Source organism: Grammomys surdaster, unplaced genomic scaffold, assembly GCF_004785775.1.
Source record: "Grammomys surdaster isolate TR1022 unplaced genomic scaffold, NIH_TR_1.0 191, whole genome shotgun sequence".
Taxonomy (NCBI): Eukaryota; Metazoa; Chordata; class Mammalia; order Rodentia; family Muridae; genus Grammomys; species Grammomys surdaster.
This window is the reverse complement of record NW_021604636.1, coordinates 7,930,247-7,949,322: the sequence shown is the minus strand read 5'-3', so window position 1 is coordinate 7,949,322 and position 19,076 is coordinate 7,930,247. Positions and strand designations below refer to the sequence as shown.

The 19,076-nt window shown below is 41.2% G+C and overlaps 1 protein-coding gene across 16 annotated transcripts in view; it reads left to right on the top strand.

Annotated features, from left to right (window-relative positions):
* Positions 1 to 19,076, top strand: part of Pkp4 (plakophilin 4) — a 206,894-nt gene that overhangs the window by 144,233 nt on the left and 43,585 nt on the right. For 9 of the 16 annotated variants that reach the window (XM_028769318.1, XM_028769324.1, XM_028769323.1 and 6 more), the window contains 3 exons: positions 14,383 to 14,514; positions 14,621 to 14,808; positions 17,388 to 17,937. In XM_028769318.1, coding sequence (XP_028625151.1) covers positions 14,383 to 14,514; positions 14,621 to 14,808; positions 17,388 to 17,937 — 870 coding nt within the window. The remainder of the gene's footprint in view (positions 1 to 14,382; positions 14,515 to 14,620; positions 14,809 to 17,387; positions 17,938 to 19,076) is intronic. The other 7 variants (XM_028769325.1, XM_028769321.1, XM_028769322.1 and 4 more) reach the window with 4 other exon arrangements.

Below are 19,076 nucleotides of genomic sequence, written 5' to 3'. Positions count from 1 at the left end.
TCTCTCTCTCTCTCTCTCTCTCTCTCTCTCTCTCTCTCTCTCTCTCTCTCTTTCTCCCTCCCCCTCCCCCTCCCTCTATCCCTCCCTCTATCCTTCCCTCTATCCCTCCCTCCCTCCCTCCTAACTTAGCTGCATGCTCTTGATCATGACCTTGGTAGATGACAGTGTCATGTTGCTATGTCAAAAGGTTAGGCACTCTTGATAGTCTAACAGGGCATCAGCAGGATTGTAAATCTTGCCTTGCCAGCTGCCATTGCTGCCCAACTTCCTTCTTCCTCTCACACCTCTTCCTCCTCCTCATCTTCTTCCCATATCCTCTCCTCCTTTTTCTCCTTTTCCTCCCATACCTCTTCCACTTTTTTTTTTTCTTTTTTAGGCCAGAGTCTATCTGTGCATCCCAGGCTGTCCTGGAACTCTACTGAGTCATATCCCAGCCTGGCCTGGCTCAGCCCCTTCACGCTGGGATTCACCATACTCAACTCATGGAATTTTCTTTATTGCAGATTTATCATGTATGATGTGACTCTGACCATACTCTTTCCCTTGTAGCTTTCTGTCTTCTTGATATAATAACCTCATCGAGATATTACTCACATGCACTACAATGTATACATTTAAACTGCAGACTTCAATTTTGTTAAAATATACAGAGTTGTGCCCATGTCACCACCATCCATTTCAGAACATCATCATTACCTGTAAAGGTGCCACATACATTGTATAAGTCAGTACCATTTTCTACCCGAAACTACTAATCTTAAGCAGCCACATTGTCTTTCTTTATAAACTTGTGAATTTGACTGTTCCAGACATTCCAGTTACTGGGTTTGTACAACACATGCACCTTCATGGTAGACTTCTTTCACTGAACATTGTGTTTTCAAGGTTCACCCTATGTGTCGGCACTTCATCCTTCTTACTGATAAATAGTATTCCCTTGAGATACTGGAGAACATTTCTTTATCCATTCACCAGTTGTTAGGCACTTGTTTCTCCTTTTAGCTACTGCTCTGAATGTTTATGAAAACTTCTGCATATGTATTTTTACCTATATGTATAACTAAGAACAGAAACACCCGGTCAGCTTGTAACTCAGAGTTTAGCCCTTAAAACCGTCGGTGGAATGGTTTCCAGATTGGCTGTGCCTTTGTAACATTTCTACCAATAAAGCATGAGGGCTTCCACATCCCTTCCCACTCTTGTGGTGGTGTACTATAGCTGTCTTAGCACATGCGGTGTAGTATCTCCTAATTTTCCCTTTGCACTTCAGTGATGGCCAGCATCTTCTTTCCTTTCTTCTTCAGGCAGTGATGAATGGCAGAGCTTATCCTTAGTCTTACGATCTGCCTCCCTGTCTTTTTTATTATTAGAAAAATAAAACCCCTCAATTTTAAATGTGTTCTACACATACCCATCGGTTATTTTTACAATATAGAGAAATATAAAATAATTACTTATAATTAATCTCATCTCAGTATTCTGCATATTACGCTTAGTTGCCTTTTAAGTAAACTTGATTACATTTTCTGGCTGTTTGTTTGTTTGTTTGTTTGTGTCTTAAGACAGGGTCTCACTGTGTATCCCTGGCTACCCTGGAACTCTCTATGTAGACCAGGCTGGCCTCTGTCTCCCTAGATGCTTAGTATCTATAATTGAGTATGAAATTCCTCTATGAATTCATCTTTAGTGTTACATAATAAGGATTTCTTGAGACCTTGAATATATGTAGCACATGGTTTCCAGTATCTAGAGCAGAAGCCTCGCCCTCTTCAGACACTCAGATTTAATGGAGAATTGGAACAGAGATTATAACTATTGTAACTGGCAGGAAGATGCCTGAGAGGAGATTCTTGCTTGTATATGTATTATTCAACATTATAATTTTTCTGATTTTTGCTCTAAATGACCGTGATAACATAACTATATAAAGATGTATCTACTGGAATTTTGGGAAAAGAAAAGCTTGTAAGGTGTACCTATGGTATTAAGGTCCTCGATGTATGTGACCAAGTTGCTTTCCCTCCTTCCAAGTATATGAGATTAGAGCCACTTACAGTTTCTCCATAATATCATTTGTATCTGGAAAATAAAATTACCCTTGGTGTCAGAACTTTTTCTTTCCTATTGGAGGGTGCTGTGTGATGGGGTAAGAATTACTTATGGTCCAGCAGTGACAGCTACGTCTCTCCATCAGATTTTGGCTGGGGAAGCAGAACCCACGCCAGCTAGGTAAATACAGGGAATTTGAGGCAGAGAACCTGTGGGTTGGGAAAGTAGAATTGGGAACCTCTGGGAGGCAGAGCACCCTAGACGCGGATGATCCTGAATGCCTGCCTCTGTTCCAAGGGCTGGGGGTGACAAGGTGCTTGACTCTGTCAGAGTCTTGGAGTAGGCAGAGATTGGGTGGGAATTTTTTCACATTTGTTGGAACCAGGAAGCAGCATCCTATGGCAGAAATACCGTCTGAAGCTGAGATGGGCTGGTACCTGTCTCTGCCGTTCTTGCCCACCCAGCAGCTGCTGCCTAGCTTCTCGAGCTAGAGAGGGCAGTCAGGGCTTTAGCTACCAGCACCAGACAGACGTTGGAGTTCCTGTGTTTGTGGTGCATGGTACAGACAGATGAAGATGGACAGTGGGAAATGCGGTGTCTAGGACCTCCTTGACCCTTCCTCCCTTATCCCCACACTCTGATCCCCATCATCAGATTCCTGTCATCGGCAAGTAGCAAATATCCATTGATGTGCTTGATGGTTTTTTTACAGGGGTGTGTGTGTGTGTTTATTTTTAACTTTTGTCACCCCAGTAGACAGTGCAATCATTACATTATATGTGAAATATATAAGAATACATAAAATATATGCATTTGTAAGCATTAAATATACTTAACTTAAACACATAGCAATTAAATGCTGCCCACGTATCTCCCCCAGCTCAGGGAGATACAACTGTAGCAATTCCGCTGCCCTCACCACAACTGGACCCTTATGTTTCTTAGAGCACCGTAGCCTCTTACCTTTTACTTACCACTTACCTCTTACTCACCACTTACCTCTTACTCTTATTCTCCTGTAGTCATGGCTTTTCAGGGCAGGCCTCACTTTCAGATCTAAGAGCCACAAATGGCAGTAGTTGTTCTTTCTCCTTTCATAGCATTAATTGTGTTTTTCTGATGCTTGCCTGATTCTTACCTGTGCCTATGGCACCTAAACTACGGCTATGAGAGTACTCTTTGGCTACAAGGGCAGGAAAATTGGAAACTGATTTTATGAATAAAAGTAAAATCTGATTCCTTTTATGCTCCTTTTTCTAGCAAATAATAGAGGCCCTTTTCCAAGTTTGACTGTAAGTTAATAATTGGAATAAAATGATGGTTTTGATGTTCTTTTTACTGTAAAGTGTATTGTATTGGTTCTCTGTGTGTAGAAGAACAGAAAGAACACACTCTGAAAATCCTGCCCAAAATGAGCAGGGGTGGCTTTAACACTGAAAAATACTTCCAAGGGCTTCAGTGTGCTGTGTTTTTGGCTTGGTCTCGACCACAGACGCCTCCATTCTTTACCTTGTCTCCTGTGTAAGAAAGGGCTTCATAGAAGGACTGAGGCTGAAGGTCTGCCACAGTTGTTATTTTGCATTTACTTGCAGACAATTTCTTTGGTTTCTTTTCTTTCTTTCTTTCTTTTTTTTCCTCCTTTAAAGTTTTACAAATGCTTTGAAAAGTTCATCCCTTTAAAAGCCTTCCAGCAAGAAGGTGAATTGTTAGCAAGGCACAGTGTGGAAGATGCTACCTTCTGCTGAAATGCCAAAACTGAGCCCAGCTGTTGAGTTTTGTTTTTAAATAGCCAACTTACTGCAGCATCTAAGGAAGAACTTGGGATGCACTGAGCTCAGAGATTTCTATTCCTCTGTAATTCAGCACAGGAAGTCTGGTTTGCCTTGGTGGTTGGTGGATGGTTGGTGGGTGATATTTACCCTGAACTGAGAATGGCAGGCTTTTTGGAAAGAGACTCTTCCCAAAGGATGAGGAAGAGATGGCAGTTACCAAACCCTTTGCATCCTATGGATGGGTCTCTACCACTTACCACGCTGCTCTGAAGCACTGGGTTCCCTCGGCTCTGTGCCGCCTGTCTGTCCACCCTCTTCTTCATTCCTCTGCATTTCTACCTGATGTCACAGTTTCACTTTTTGAAGCACTGGTGCACTTCTTTTTGTCTTGTAGGGGAGGAAAGTTTACTGTTTGTGTCTCTGCTCTGTATTTTCCTTAGCCTGACATTTCTAGTAACCTGCGTTCTGCTCTTGACAGTTCAGAGGCAGCGTCCTCCCATGCTGCCTCTCTCTCTTGGATGAGGGTATCACGTTCATCATTCATCATCTTCACAGACCCCTTACCATGTCATGTGTTTGTACAGTCACTTGTGATCCTTCAAAACTGGAGGCAACTTTTAAGATCGTGTATAATGAAGTAGAGAATAACATCAGAATCCCACAGAACATGTACTGAAAAAATAAAGGGCAAAGGGGACGAGCCTGCAGACGTGGGTACGTAGACTCTCACACACTGTGTGCAAAGAAGCATTTGGATGCAGCTTTTTTTGTTATTGTTGTTTTGTTTTGTTTTCTTTTGTTTTGTTTTTTTAATATAAAATGTAACCGTGTCTGGCCGTCAGAAAGAAGCTTGTGGAACCAAGATCTGTTCTTTTATCAGTGATCACTGGTTGCTGCTTACATGCCCTGGCCATAGCTTGTGAATTGTAAGTTGCTACAGGTGACAATTTCACAGTTTTTCTGTTCCAGGAGGAAAAAAAAACTCACTACAAGCTGAAAAGTTGTCAATTTAAGAAATTCTGTATGTGAGGTGGAGGGAGCGGTGCAGAACCTCAGAAAACTGGATTAGAGAAAGCTCCCAAGTTGAAGAGCTGAAACACATGGGTCTATCCCACACACCACACAGTCGATAAAACCCATTGTTTTACTGTTCTTGCTTATGGGTAGAAGGATTTTTTTTTAATATATGTGAAACTGTGCCTTATGCATGTAAGACGATCTCTACCACCTCCCATAAACTGCATTCCTACCATAAACTACGTTCCCACCATAAACTACGTTCCCACCATAAACTACGTTCCCACCATAAACTACGTTCCCACCATAAACTACGTTCCTACCATAAACTACGTTCCCACCATAAACTACGTTCCCACCCCCTTTTACTTTTATTTTGAGACAAGGGATCAGCATTTCTCAGTCATGTCTGTCTGTAGCCTGGAGAGGCCTTGAACTTGGGATCCTCCTTCTTCAGGCTTCCAAGTAACCGGGATTACAGGCCTGAACCACCAGGCCTGGCCAGGCCCATTGTCGTTAACACTAACATGGTTCCTAGAAAGAAACATTGAAAAGATTAATGAAGATTAAGTAAGGGATGAGGCATTGGTACTCAAAGGAAGAAATTCAAGAGGCCAAAAAAATTAGAGCTTCTCAAAGAACAAGTTAGCAAAGACACAGTGCAATGAAATGGGAGAGCTTGAAGTGGACCCACGGGGCATTTGCACGTGCCCAGCAGATTCAGATGAATAGGGAGAAAATGAGGCTGTATAGTTAGGACTTTTGATATTGGACAATAAATGTGGAAGGGACAGGAAATGATCGTAATAGAAATTTTAAAGCAAGTATTTACCTTCATTTAGTGTATTGAAATGTCATGGTTTATGGACGTTGTCCACCTCTCTCTGCCCTGTGTGACATTAGAAAGTAATGTATTCTGCCAAGTTTAAGACTATAAAGGTAGGTTCTCCATTTTGTTTATATAAAGATTTTTGTTTCTCAAATGTATAACTAGATACAAAGTCTGCTACCAGAGTGAGCTTAAGCCCCCAGACATAAAAACTGAAGATAAATGAGAGAGGAGGCTTAAGACGGTTTTTCTTTTTTTTTTTCTTTTCTCCAACTGGAACAAGTAATTTGCAACACACAAAAAAAAAAAAAACCCTTCAGATCATCATGAGCTAAGACATGAGCTGAAATGGGAGCATGCTATGCCTCAGTAGAAATGTGGAGACCTCATGAAAGCAGCCAAGAGGAAGCCTGCTGTATTGTACATAGTATCAAGCAGACAATTAGATGCGCACTGGTGTGTAAAATGACTACTGTGTTATTGGAGGCCTCGATGTTATGATTTATTATGGCTATCAGTTGTACAAATGACAGAGCTTAACACATTTCTGCACTTCCTATTTCTCTTGTGAATGCCAGGAGGGTAAGAGTTTCTTTTAAAACTAACTATGGAGTCCAGGTTTTATGGGCCTGACTTAGCCACAGAGACACAGAAGGCAGCTTTCTGCCCTAGGTTCTTTTTCTGTGTGTTTGTTGGTAGCAGTCTTGTTGTGTTGCCTGGACTTGAGCTCACAAGCACACCGCCATGCCAAGCTGCTTCTTGCCTTTCTAACTTTCTGTTGCAAAAGTAAAACATGCTTCTGGTTCGTAAGAATGTAAAAGTCTAGAAACATCTGTAGTAAAGCAAAATGTGCTTCATTCCTACACCGTTCATACCACAGCCACGCCTCCTCCATCAGCCTACACAGAGGATTCATAGATGGTGTGCTTCGTGCCAGATACTCTTCTGCACTGTGTCTCTAAACAAGCACGGATGTGAATTTAGTTTCCTCCACATAAATTACAATACATCCATGTTGTCCTGTGTCCTCTTCCCCTCCCTTCCTTACTTTTTTCCTTCCTTTCTTCTTTCCCTCCTTCCTTTTTTTTTTCTTTTTCTCAACCTGGTAAAATCATGTGTTTCTATGTAAGGATATAAAGACATCCTTTTGTCTTTTTAAGAGTTGAATGATATCTTTTTTTCCTTTCAGCTTTTCACTCCAACTGATGAAAAATCTCCATGCCATATCCAAGTACCTCTGTCAGATAGACTTCCAGAACTGGGGCTGTCAGGGCAGGAGAGCCTGTCTACACTTAAAAATGCTTGATGGTCTCCACCACTGTGGATGCCAACGGGACTTCCCAACTCCGTGTGCTCTGTATTAGCAGAGTTATTTTAATTAATGGGAATCTTGATGCATATTTAATTTTTCAGTAAGATGTTTTTAAATAAGATTTTTAAAAGTCATTTGTTCTAAATTAGTCCATTCTATTAGCTTTATAGACACATTAAACAGAATAAATCATTTAAAGACTCATTGTTAAATATTGGTAAATCATAACATTCCATGGAGATTTCAACACACTCTGACAGTTGTTATTTGATTAGTTCTTACATAGACTGAAAAGCATCATGACCTTGGAATAATTGAATTATTGTAATGTGTCCCGACAGTTCTGCTTTCCACTGGATTCATATATGGCTCAAAAGGATCAGACATACTTTTTTCTTCCATATTAATGTGGTAGCCTCTACCAAAACAAGCAGAAAGCAACCTTCTTTACAAAAATCATTGGGATTAGTGTTCCAGCCCTCACCCCGGAAGTCCCCGGTCTTCTCTCTACCGTTAGATCCTCGGTGGGACTTTTAAGCTCTGTACTAAATTTAAATTTGGGCTTGGAACAAGGCACCCATAATCTTCAGATCATGAAGCACAGTTATTGCTGTGTTTTTGTTTTGGGTTTTTTTTTTGTCTTTTTTTTTTTTTTCTCAGTGAGACAAAGTTAGCACTGGTCATTCATGTCTGCACTGAGGGGCTTAAGTAACAGTTGCATTAAACACAGAGTCATATTTTGGGCTGACAGCTACAAGACAGCTAAACAAACACTTTGAAACATCAGGAAAACTTGAATGTGAAGTCATAATGTGACATTAAAGTAATAATGGTTGTATAATATCCTGGTTTTATAGAGGTACATTTGGAAGTATTTGGAGATGAATGATTGGGTATAAGAGATACTGTAGCAAAGAAAGGAAAAAGATAAATGGAAGATACTAAGAAGTATGAACATTAATAGACTTAAATGTAAATTCTTTATATAAATGGTTTGAAACATCGGGGTTAAAGTGACACATGCGAGTGAACTGGGTGAAAGGCAGAAAAGGTTGGCCATGCTGTACAGGGTCTTCTCACCGACAAGTCATTGAAAGAAATTAGGAAGCAAATGACATGGGTTGTCCAGCAAGTAGGGATTATCTAACTTGTACTTTCTATATAGTTGAGATTTTTTTAATGAACCTTTATTAAACAAAATTGCTCGTACTGTCCTCCCTCAGTACCACAGATCCAACCATTGCAAATAGAAAGCATCTGAGAAGATGCTGATGTTCAGGTGCGCGACGTTAGGCTGCGATGGTTGTGTCCGAGGACTCCAGCTTGTCGTTCTCTAATTAAGTTAGTATGAGTATTTGTGTACATTTATATCTTATTGGTTATGATAAGAAGTCTGGACATAAAGTGTATGGGGAACTTGTAGATGGAACTGCCTTCATTTTATATAAAAGGACTGCTGTATGAGACTCCCTTACACACACACACACACACACACACACACACACACACATGCACGCACGCACGTGCGAGAAAGAAAAAGAAATGCATGCATGTCTTAAGCACCCAGGGGTTCCTGTATCTGAGGATCCTGGAACCATTCCCCACTGGGATGCTGGGCACCAAGTGACACCTGTATAGACATAAAAATCAGACTTTCTGCTTTAGAACTATGATTATTATTGTCTGTACTTGGTCCACCACCAAATAAGAATACTAGAATTTTACTTCAGTAGACATACATCTGGCTTTTTCTGAGTCACTTCTGTGTCAGTTGAGTGATCCCCAAAGCTTAACCAGAGCTAGTGCAGGGTGGAAAGATTAGCATCTGGCTGTACTGTTTAATATTTTATCTTTAATATGGACGCTTACACTTTCTCCTACTTCTGTGATCTGAAGCAATCATCTATTAACTGTCTAAAATGTAATAGAAATGATCAAGTTTGAAGACTCCTTTCCTCTTCCCCTCTACCTCTGTGCACAAAGCCTTCATTCCTGGATTTGTGATTGTTGTTTGGGGCTACCACCTCTAAGCCCCATTTCCCTCTTGTCCACACTTGGCTTTACCTTGGAGATGTTATCTGTACAGAGCACCAGGTAAAAAGGAGAAAGGCTTCATTTCAAAGAGTTGTTTATGTTCTTTGCTAGGGAGTGTCATTCTTTATAGCTTCATGTGGAGACAGGGGTGTTGGTTTGGTTTGGTTCGGTTCAGTTCGGTTTGGTTTGGTTTGTTCTATTTGTGGAGAAAGGGGCTCAATAGCCAAAGCTGGCCTTGAACTCCCTGTGTTGCTAAGGATAACCTTACACTGATCCTCCTGCCTTCCTTACCAAGTACACCATGCCTTCCTTTCATAAGAAGTCTATGGCATCTTTGTATTTTCCAATTTCAGATACTCCCATTTCTTTAAGACATTTTGGTTAATTGTATGTGTATACAAGTGAATGCAAGTGCCCATATAGGGAGCCAGAAGACCTGGAGCATCAGACCTGGAGCTGGATTTGCAGGTGATAGCGAACCTCCTGGTAGATGCTAGAAGCCAGAAAGGGACTCCAGTAAGAGCAGCCAGTCCGCATAATAACTGAGCCATCTCTCCAGCCTCTTGATATACTCATTTCTATATTTGATAGCATTTTTCTCTACAAGAAATAAAATATGTCTGCAAAAATATCTGAGAGTGACTTCAAGTGCTTGGCTGTATTTCCCTATAGGTTAGTAACTTTTTCCATTGTCATGAATCCTTTAACTTTAACTTTTTTGACTTTTGTGGGGATAATCTTATCTGCTTTTTCACAGCCAACCTGTCCTCAAACTTGTGCTGGTCCTTTCCTCAGATTCTGCATTGCCACAGCTAGCTCCTTAATTTTTAATTCAACTTTCCCAATGTGAATCCAAGGCCCATGGCTAATTCAGAGTACCTAGCTGTTAAACTTTGTATCTGCTCTATTCATTTCCTGCTTTATATTTCTTTTTGCTTTTGCTGGCTTCCTTTTATAGTAACAAAGCATGCATTCTTCTGACAGGTATGACACCTGTGCTTTCATTTCTGCACAGACTAAAAATAGCTAACAAACACTCATTTTGGAGTGGTTATTTATGGAAATGAAACCCCTATTTTTTCCATGAAATTGTGTTAATGGTTTCATGTTCTAGGATGAAAATCAGGGTTTAAAGTATCTGTCATGAGGCATCTCTTCGGTGTTGGGTGGAAGTATAATTTGGGGTAGAGGTGGGTGAGGGATCATTGTAGAAATCAAAGCATCATTGTATCAATGTCCAGACAGAAAGTTACTTTGGCCACAAAATGGGACACACACAGACAAGCTTTTAGAGTGAACTTCAGGGCCTGCTAAGTGATCTTCAGAGCAATTTAAAGTGAACTTCATCAATGGTACTTTGTCAATGATTTTCCATTTTCCAGAGATTTTCATATAACATTTTCTAGAAGAGCAAAATTTCAGAGCTATCATGAATATTTAAGAGCTAATATAAATATTCATTAGTGCTTTAACAAAGTCAAGAGAACCAGACTAGAAATAATTTCAAGAAACATGGACTTCAGCCCTTTCTCTCAAGTCTGTACTTCGATTAAAAATCCAGCCTTGAAAGGGATTTATACGTACATTGTAACTTTTAGTTGAGTCAGCAAACTCATATGTATCTTTAATATTCTTAAACTATCAGCTGGCCTCTTTTCCATGTGCCAGGGAACATTTCCATGTTTCTTGTTTATATTGTCACCCTGTTTCAAACTTCGACTCCAAAATTTTTTCCAGTGATCTTCTTTCCTCTTCCTGGTAGTCTGCTATAGGGATACACATTATACCACAAAGTACTAAGTAGGAGAAAGCGTTTAGTACCAGATCCTCTTCCAGAATTTATCCTGGAGCTGTGTTCCTAAGCATAGGAGGCCTGAGACACTTGCTTCAGGGCTCATTGGAAAGGTTGCCATATTCCTAAGTTCATGGGACACAGAGACTAAATGAACTGTTAGAAACTGCCATCTCCTAAACCCCATACTAACTTGGAAGACAGAACAGCGAGGAGAACCCCGCCCGAGGTTCCAGGGTACTGGGCTGTGAAAGACTCCTTACAGCGCTGTAGATGCCAAAGCCTCCACTGAGCTCTCGGTTCCTGTTTCCATGGTGATTTACACAGTGCCGACCTCCCTCGCCTCACACAATCTAACAGCATGACATGTGGCCTAACAAAGCAGAGCCATTTTAATGACTTCAGATTCTTTAGTGAAGACTTTCTCTAAGCAAACATTTTACACATTTTTCATTTGGAATTGTGTATTGTGAAAAAGATAAAATAATCCATTTTGTATTGCATCTTTAACTAGAACTTCCTGAGGTAGATAAGAGGTCAGTTTTTCATAGCACTACAGAATTATTATCCATAACCCAATAATATTTTTGATAGATGCAACTTTCTTTTTTTTTAATTGATCATCTGTTTTTTTGTTTTTCTTTTTTAATTAGAGCATTTAGATGAAATGTGACAGGCAGGACAGACCATGATTTCAGTAATCTCTTATTCTTAGGCACAGATGGAGATTTCATTGTTCCTTAAAGAATGTTCAGGCTCTATTCTTAGATGCACACTTTCTTAGAAGATGCTAACCAATATTTGAAAATGACATGTATTCCTGGTGCCTGAGAAACATGTCATGATGTCTTTTGAGTAATATGTTCTTCAGAATGCTGTTCAAAGTAGCACTCACATGCTGTTTGTCACTGAAACGTTTTGATTTCTTGCCCTGACCAAATAAAATCAAAGCATGCTAACTGTGTCATTTTAGATTACAGCACTGGTCAGGAGATAGTTCATCCTGCACTGTATGCCTTGGGTTTCTCTGAATTGGAATAGCTCCTTCTTTCATTTCAAATAAGCTACGTTGTAAAGGATCTCAAAGTAAGAATGCATAAGTAATATACAATTGATAAATACAACACTCACTAGTCTATAGTCAGGAACTCTTTGCCAGCTAATTGAGAAATGGGTGTTCTGGTTATCTAGTACATTGCGGTTGCATATACATGCATTTGTGTATCTATGTATGTATAATAAATTAATAAATATTCAAAGAAGCACAAAAACAATAGTAAGACTATGTTTGAAAGCCACTTAGCTGTCTTGTAGTGAAGCCGAAGATGGTTCAGCACTTTTTGTCTTAACAGATACTTACTGCTGAGCTCCACAGGAAGAAACGTGACTGAGGAGCTCTACATAGTAGAAAGGTTGATTGATTTATATAGTGCATATTAAATAGATCTTTTTATCAAGTTGTCACAACTCTACCTGGCATGTTTGCTTAGAGATGGAACACAAAACCCCTTTCCTCTCTACACCTGGCTACTTACCTCTCTTTGCGTGGCAATGTGCGCTCCAGTTACCCTCTTACAGCTACCCTCTGCTGCACTCTGGTTCTCAGGGCACGGAATTGAGAACTAGAAGAAACAGTCAGGTGATTAGACTTCAAGAGCACCTAGCTAATGTTGCTTTTAGAGTAATATTGTCTGTTTGCTTTTCTATTTTTAAAGATCTAATTGTGTGTGTGTGTGTGTGTGTGTGTGTACACGTGCGTGCATGCGTGCATGCATGCATGTGTGTGTGTATGAAGCCCTTTGCCTGTCTGCCCAGTATTCTCTGCCTGGGTGAATGCCCCTTGCAGCTCCTGGCTGTTGTGATTTGCTGTGATTCTTCTGGCCAGCATACTCTCTGTGTGCTAACGAAGGCTTAACAGACTCCTTCGGGAATTGCTGTATAACTTTTGCAGAGCTCTAGAAACTCCTAGTAGAAGATTTACAAATGAAACAGGTCATTTCACTGTTACCTGGCTGGCAGTGACTCAGGTAATGTTCTACCAGAGAAGTCACACATAACTGAAATCTTACATTAAAATTCCAGACGTGAGAATTCAGAGCTGTCACAGAATTCTACCACCTAGAAATGTACTGTCAAATGATGGATCAGAAGACAGGTTGTTAGGAACCCCTGTGAGGAATGTCAGCATCTCTTCCTGCAGCTAGTCTGACATCAAGTTAAAGGCTCAGAATGCACTAGGATTCTCCAGCTCTCTCCTCTACTCACATGGGCCTCCAGACCAGCTCAGCTACTAGTTAGTGCTGCCTAAAAGCTTCACTCTGCTGTGCATTGCCCAACTTTATCTATATCACAGTGCTAGGTATAGATTGTTACCCAGTAAAGAAAAGCTGCTATTATTACTCAAAATGTTTGCTCAACAAATATTTATTGAACCCCCATTGAGTACAAGGCACTGGAGAGCTAACAGCGCAAATGAGACAAACATCTGCATCCTTGGGTTTTCATGCTTTACTAGCTAGAGACCGTATGACTACTCATAGTGAAGTATATAACAGACCTCTAGGAAAAAAGGATGGAAAGTTGGGAAGAAGGCCTAGTCTTCTTGAAATCTTTACAGCTGTATTTTGAGTTCAGAATGTGACTCAGACTTAGCTATAGTATTTGAACGTGAAGCAGTCCTGAACATGTGTGTTAAGTGCATAAAGGTTAAATCTGAAAAAGGACTTCCAATGATGATAACCCAAACATGGAGAAGCGTATGTTTTAGATATGGGAGAAAAGAGGGTACTTGAGTGATACACAAAGGTCAGCATGAGGTGTATCACCTAAGGACAGCATAAGAAACCGGTTAGAATGGAGAAGCAGCTGACTTGTTTGAGTCGTGATGATTGTCATTTATTTAAGTTCAAGGTGACAAATGAAAATAAAATCTAAAAATAAAGCAAGTTTTGAGAGACGGGTCGATTAGGAGAAACAGTGGTCAGGTTAGACTTGTATGTGTTCCTTTGGGTAAAATTAAAAAGACAAACAGGTAAGATGCTGATACCTCTATTACTTGTGATTCTGAACACTCTGTAGACTTCCTTTGACTGTAAGCAACAGGAGCTGTTACATAAGCCCATCTTACCTTCTAGGCTTTATCACTAAGCTTTTTATCATAAGTATTCTCAGTTCTTGTTCTAAAAGTTTGGGATCTATACTGCCCCCTTAATATGTGGCCATCATTCTTATTCTACCTATGAATATATTTGGAGGTAGTTGCAAGAATTGGGGTTCCCAAGGGGAAACAAAATGTATTTGTAGATTTTGACATAATATAATACGCAAGTTAACTTGGGACATCGAACCAGAACAAGCAATGTTTATAAAACAAAGTATAATAGTAAACTGAGTGTGGGCAACACATTGACTCTGGATAAAATTAATTGGATTAGAATCAAAATAACTATACTATTAAGGTGGCCAGAGCCTTCGAGTAACCTGTGGATTTCAGGATCCTATTAGAAAAATATCTGTGCCTTTTAACAAGTTCTTCTGTAATGTTGTTAAATTAAACTATAAACTTATTTTCTTACAGATGTGCCAAATACAGGTGTAAGCAAACCTAGAGTTTCTGACACTGTTCATCCCAACAACTATCTCATCAGGACAGAGCCAGAGCAAGGGACCCTCTACTCACCAGAACAGACATCTCTCCATGAAAGTGAGGGTCTGTTGTATTCTGTTTTAAACACTAGATTTTCTTATGGTTTTACATTTGAAATTGAGCCTCAGAAGTACATAATAAAAGTGTTTCCACTGTCTTGTTCTTGCAGGATCGTTGGGAAACTCAAGAAGTTCAACACAGATGAACTCTTACTCTGACAGTGGGTACCAAGAAGCAGGGCATTTCCACAACAGCCAGACCGTGAACAAGGCTGACAGCAGACAGCATCCATTCACAGGGTCAACAAGTAACCATGTGGTGAGGAATTCGAGAGCTGAAGGACAAACACTGGTTCAGGTAAGTCAGACATCTAGAAATGCCCTCTTAGTTACATAACTGCTATAAATATTGCTTACCAAAAGCAAGGCTAGCGTGTATGACTTATAGAATGAAAACCTTTGCTCAAACTCACTGCATACTGTTTGAGTTGCAGGATGGACAATATTTTAAGCATAAAGCCTGGAATTATGTTTGTTTGAATTAACTTACTCTGACTAATGAATTTTTATAAGTTCCTAGATGCAGTAGAGTAGTTCTTCTGCAAACCAGAAATTTGATGTGAGCAGTCCTGAAGGAGCGTGAGGCTTGCATGAAATGACATAGTCCCTGAGGGGCTCCTAGTCCTTAGCAATGCTGGCGTTAAAATATGCTGCAGAGTGGCCTCCACCAGAAAACCAATCTCTACCTCCATGAGATGGAACCTAGTCTCCTCTAAGCAAAAGTTTTCACCTTCCTTAAAATTATTCACTGAAAGTGTGTTTCTCTTCCCGGATACTCATGCTTATAGAGCTATTGTAAGAAGGTATAGCCACTCTGTAAAGTTAGGACAAAGTTGATAGGCAAAAATATAATATTGCATGCATGTTTTTAATATTCCATTGCTTCTTTGTTGCTACTTAACTCACATCACCTCACCAGACGATGTCAGGATAAAGAGCCATAGGAGCAAGTGAGGCAAGGTCTCTGTCCAGGTACCATGGAAATCCTTTAGTGGCTGAACTGGAGCAAACTGACCAGAAAAGTTGAAAGGATACTACGTTCCTCAAACGCTACTCAGAAAACGCTGTAGGATATACTGAGAGCCAGCTTCCCAACACTACAGCGAAATGCTGATACAGTTGTGGGCTTTTCTGCTCATCAGCTTAGGAAAAGTTAAGTGTATGACTTTTAAGCTTAAAGAGAAATCTCTTAGCCTTGCAGCCAGCTACCTGAGGCTGTGCTTCCAGCCTGTACATTATCCACGCGTGGACTTGTTGGCTGGTAGAGGTGTGTAGTGACGTTTCAGGCACTCTGCACCGAACACCTCTAGATGTTCATCTGTGTGGGTGCCTCCCGACTCCAGCTGCTCTCTAATCTCACCCTTGATAATTGCCTTAGCAACAATTTTATCCTCGGTCATGATCATGTTCTTAAAAAGTAGAAGCTAATAAAAGTAATAAAGTAATACTAAGTTGACTGTTGTCCCTAAAGCTGAAAGAAGTAGGTTTCTGTGAGCAAATATACATGTAGTTTAGACAGCATAGTATCTAGCCATAAGCTGAATATCGTTCCATTTGTCAGGGCGAGCACCGATAGCACCAAGCACACGTTCGAACTCTCCAAATGTATACTCCTTTTTAAAGGCCTGTTGTTTTGCCTTGTTGAGTCACCACGTTCTTCCCTCCCCACACCCCCTTAGTGCCATCACTACCGTCCCAAAGTGTCAGTGCCGAGCCCACTTGAGACATTTCAGCAGCCAGGTCACTTGCGACCCTTGCAGGCAAATCACACATTCTCTGTGACACATGGGGCTACAGAAATCCCTGCTTCCTTCCTCACCGTCCCAACTCAAAGGAGGCAGAGGTGCTTGGCAGCCAGACTCCACAAGCACTCTAACATGAACACAGCAGGGCCTGGCAGCCAAGTCCTAAGGTGTGTGCTCATCCTCAGCCTGCCTGCCTTTGCCCCTGCCCGTTCCTGCAGCCACTTCTCCAGCCCAATTCTCTCATTATTTGCACAGCATCAAGAAAGGTACTTGGTACTCATTGTGTTTGTGGAAGCCTACAGTTTCCTAGCCCATAGCAGAAATGTTCATTTTCCATTCTGGTCTTTTCCAGCTGGCTAAGACCAAGAAAGCCAACAAAGATTAGAGCATTCCTTCTCCTGGAACAGACTCTCGGGTGTCTCACTCATGTCTCTAAATCCAACAGCTAACTAAAGCCAAGAGCTCATAGATCAGCCGAGGTAAAAAGAATGTAGAGGAAAAGGATTTGGCTAGGACACGTGTCAGGCCAGGCTCCTCCTTGAACTAAATTATCAGGGGAGAGCTGGACCCAGGCACTATCCAGACATTCTTGCATTAGACACTGGAAAAAATACGACCCGCAAGTTAACCCAGCAAACTCATAAAACCCAGCCATCCATAAATAAATACTCTCAGCTACATTTAGGCTGAGAGATGAAATAGATATAGTTTTTGTTTTATACAAAATGCACTGCCTTGGCCACAGTTTGACTTGCAGAAAATGATACAAGCACATGGCCTTAGGGCCCCTTGTGCTCACAAGTCATGTGTAACCCTTGGAGTAAAACATTTCATGTGTCAGAAGATGCAGAGGCAACAAGCAAAGACGTAAAGACCAAAAGAAGGGCTATTAAGTGTCTTCAGAACTTCTACTGACTGGTCGTAGTATTCAAATTAAATCTCCAAAAATAAAAAAAATTAAAAAGTGAAGCAAAAGCTAAGATCCTTCTCTAAAGCTTAATGCAGAGAAGAAACTCAAATGCCTGCAATAGTGAGGTCACGTTCTGTGTGAGCTATGCGCGTTTTTATTTCTGTAATGACAATGGACAAAAAACCCTGGATAAACCCATTCTCTTTTCTCCCCTCTCATCAGCCATCAGTAGCCAATCGGGCCATGCGAAGAGTTAGTTCAGTTCCATCTAGAGCACAGTCTCCTTCTTATGTTACCAGCACAGGCGTGTCTCCTTCAAGGGGGTCACTGAGAACTTCTCTGGGTAGTGGATTTGGCTCTCCATCAGTGACGGACTCCAGACCTCTGAACCCCAGTGCTTACTCCTCCAGCACGCTCCCTGCGCAGCGGGCCGCCTCTCCATACTCACAGAGACCCGCCTCCCCAACAGCCGTGCGCCGGGTCGGGTCTGTCACCTCTCGACAGACCTCCAATCCCAACGGACCAGCCCCTCAGTACCAGACCACCACCAGGGTGGGGTCCCCACTGACCCTGACTGATGCCCAGACTCGAGTAGCTTCCCCATCCCAAGGCCAAGTGGGGTCATCATCCCCGAAACGCTCTGGGATGACTGCCGTACCACAGCACCTGGGACCTTCACTGCAAAGGACTGTTCATGACATGGACCAATTTGGACAGCAGCAGTATGACATTTATGAGAGGATGGTTCCACCACGGCCAGACAGCCTGACAGGTGAGGACAGGTGACAGCACCATATAAAGCCAGGGAGTGAGTCCTCCCTGTGCCTGTGTGGAAATGGTGGTCACTGGGGAAAGACCTAGAGGTCTTCTCTGAAAAGTTATATTGTAAACTTCGGGTGCGTATTTTTCAAGCATGTAATTCATACACAGAACTCCTGTAAGGCATCTAATTTTCCCTCAAAATAGGGACATAAAGTGTGATAGTGTGTGTGTGTGCGTGCGTGCATGTGTGTGTGTGTGCTGTATTTTAAAAGAATTGATTGTAACCCTAAGCTCCTGTTAGTACTGTTTTCTAAAGCAGGGTTTTGAACATCTAGGCTTACACCCCCATACACTGTCATGATATATTAAACTGTGGTAGTAGACTACCTGTTTGAATTTGTCTTGAGTAATGCTGTAGTCGTGTATGCTAAAATATGAATCTCATACCCTGCTGTCTTGATAGACACCCTGATGGGAAATGCACAAAGCCCTTATGAATTTCTTTTAAATGCCATTTGGATTAAATTAGAAAGACCCCAGGTTCCTGACATTCCATCTGACCCCTTTGGGAGATTTTCATAAACAATTCTCTACTTTCCATAATGACTATTCTTTTTAGTAAGAGTAATTTTTCTTCCAAAAAAATCTCAAGCATGGGGCCTGGGATGTGAGACGGTGGTAGAGTGTGCCTAGTCATGTGCAAAGCCCTGGGCTCGATCCTATGCATTGCTAGAAGGAGTTTTACAAAACACGGTATGTACAGAATGGAGAAATTTGAACCTATAAGGAAAAGTTGAAATGAAGAGCAGAAGTCTCCAGCTCCTGCTCGACCCACACCAGTCACATCTTCCAGTGCCGTCACATGTGTGTGACACATGAATGTGCATGTGTGTTGTGCTGCATTTTCTTCTGCACAGGGGAGCTCCTGTCACACATATCACAGTGCGTCTGAGAGCGTGCGCTCTCTCTGAAGGATGTACAGGTCTCCTTTTTTCTGTATTAAGATTTATTTGCTTGCTTCCATGCTACTAGACGTTTGTCTGCTTATCATTTTTAGCCGCCAGAGCCACACTCTCATATAAATGCGTATAGCGTTTCCTGTGGAATCTGTTTGTCAAAGCTGACTTGCTACATCAGAGTATCTGCATA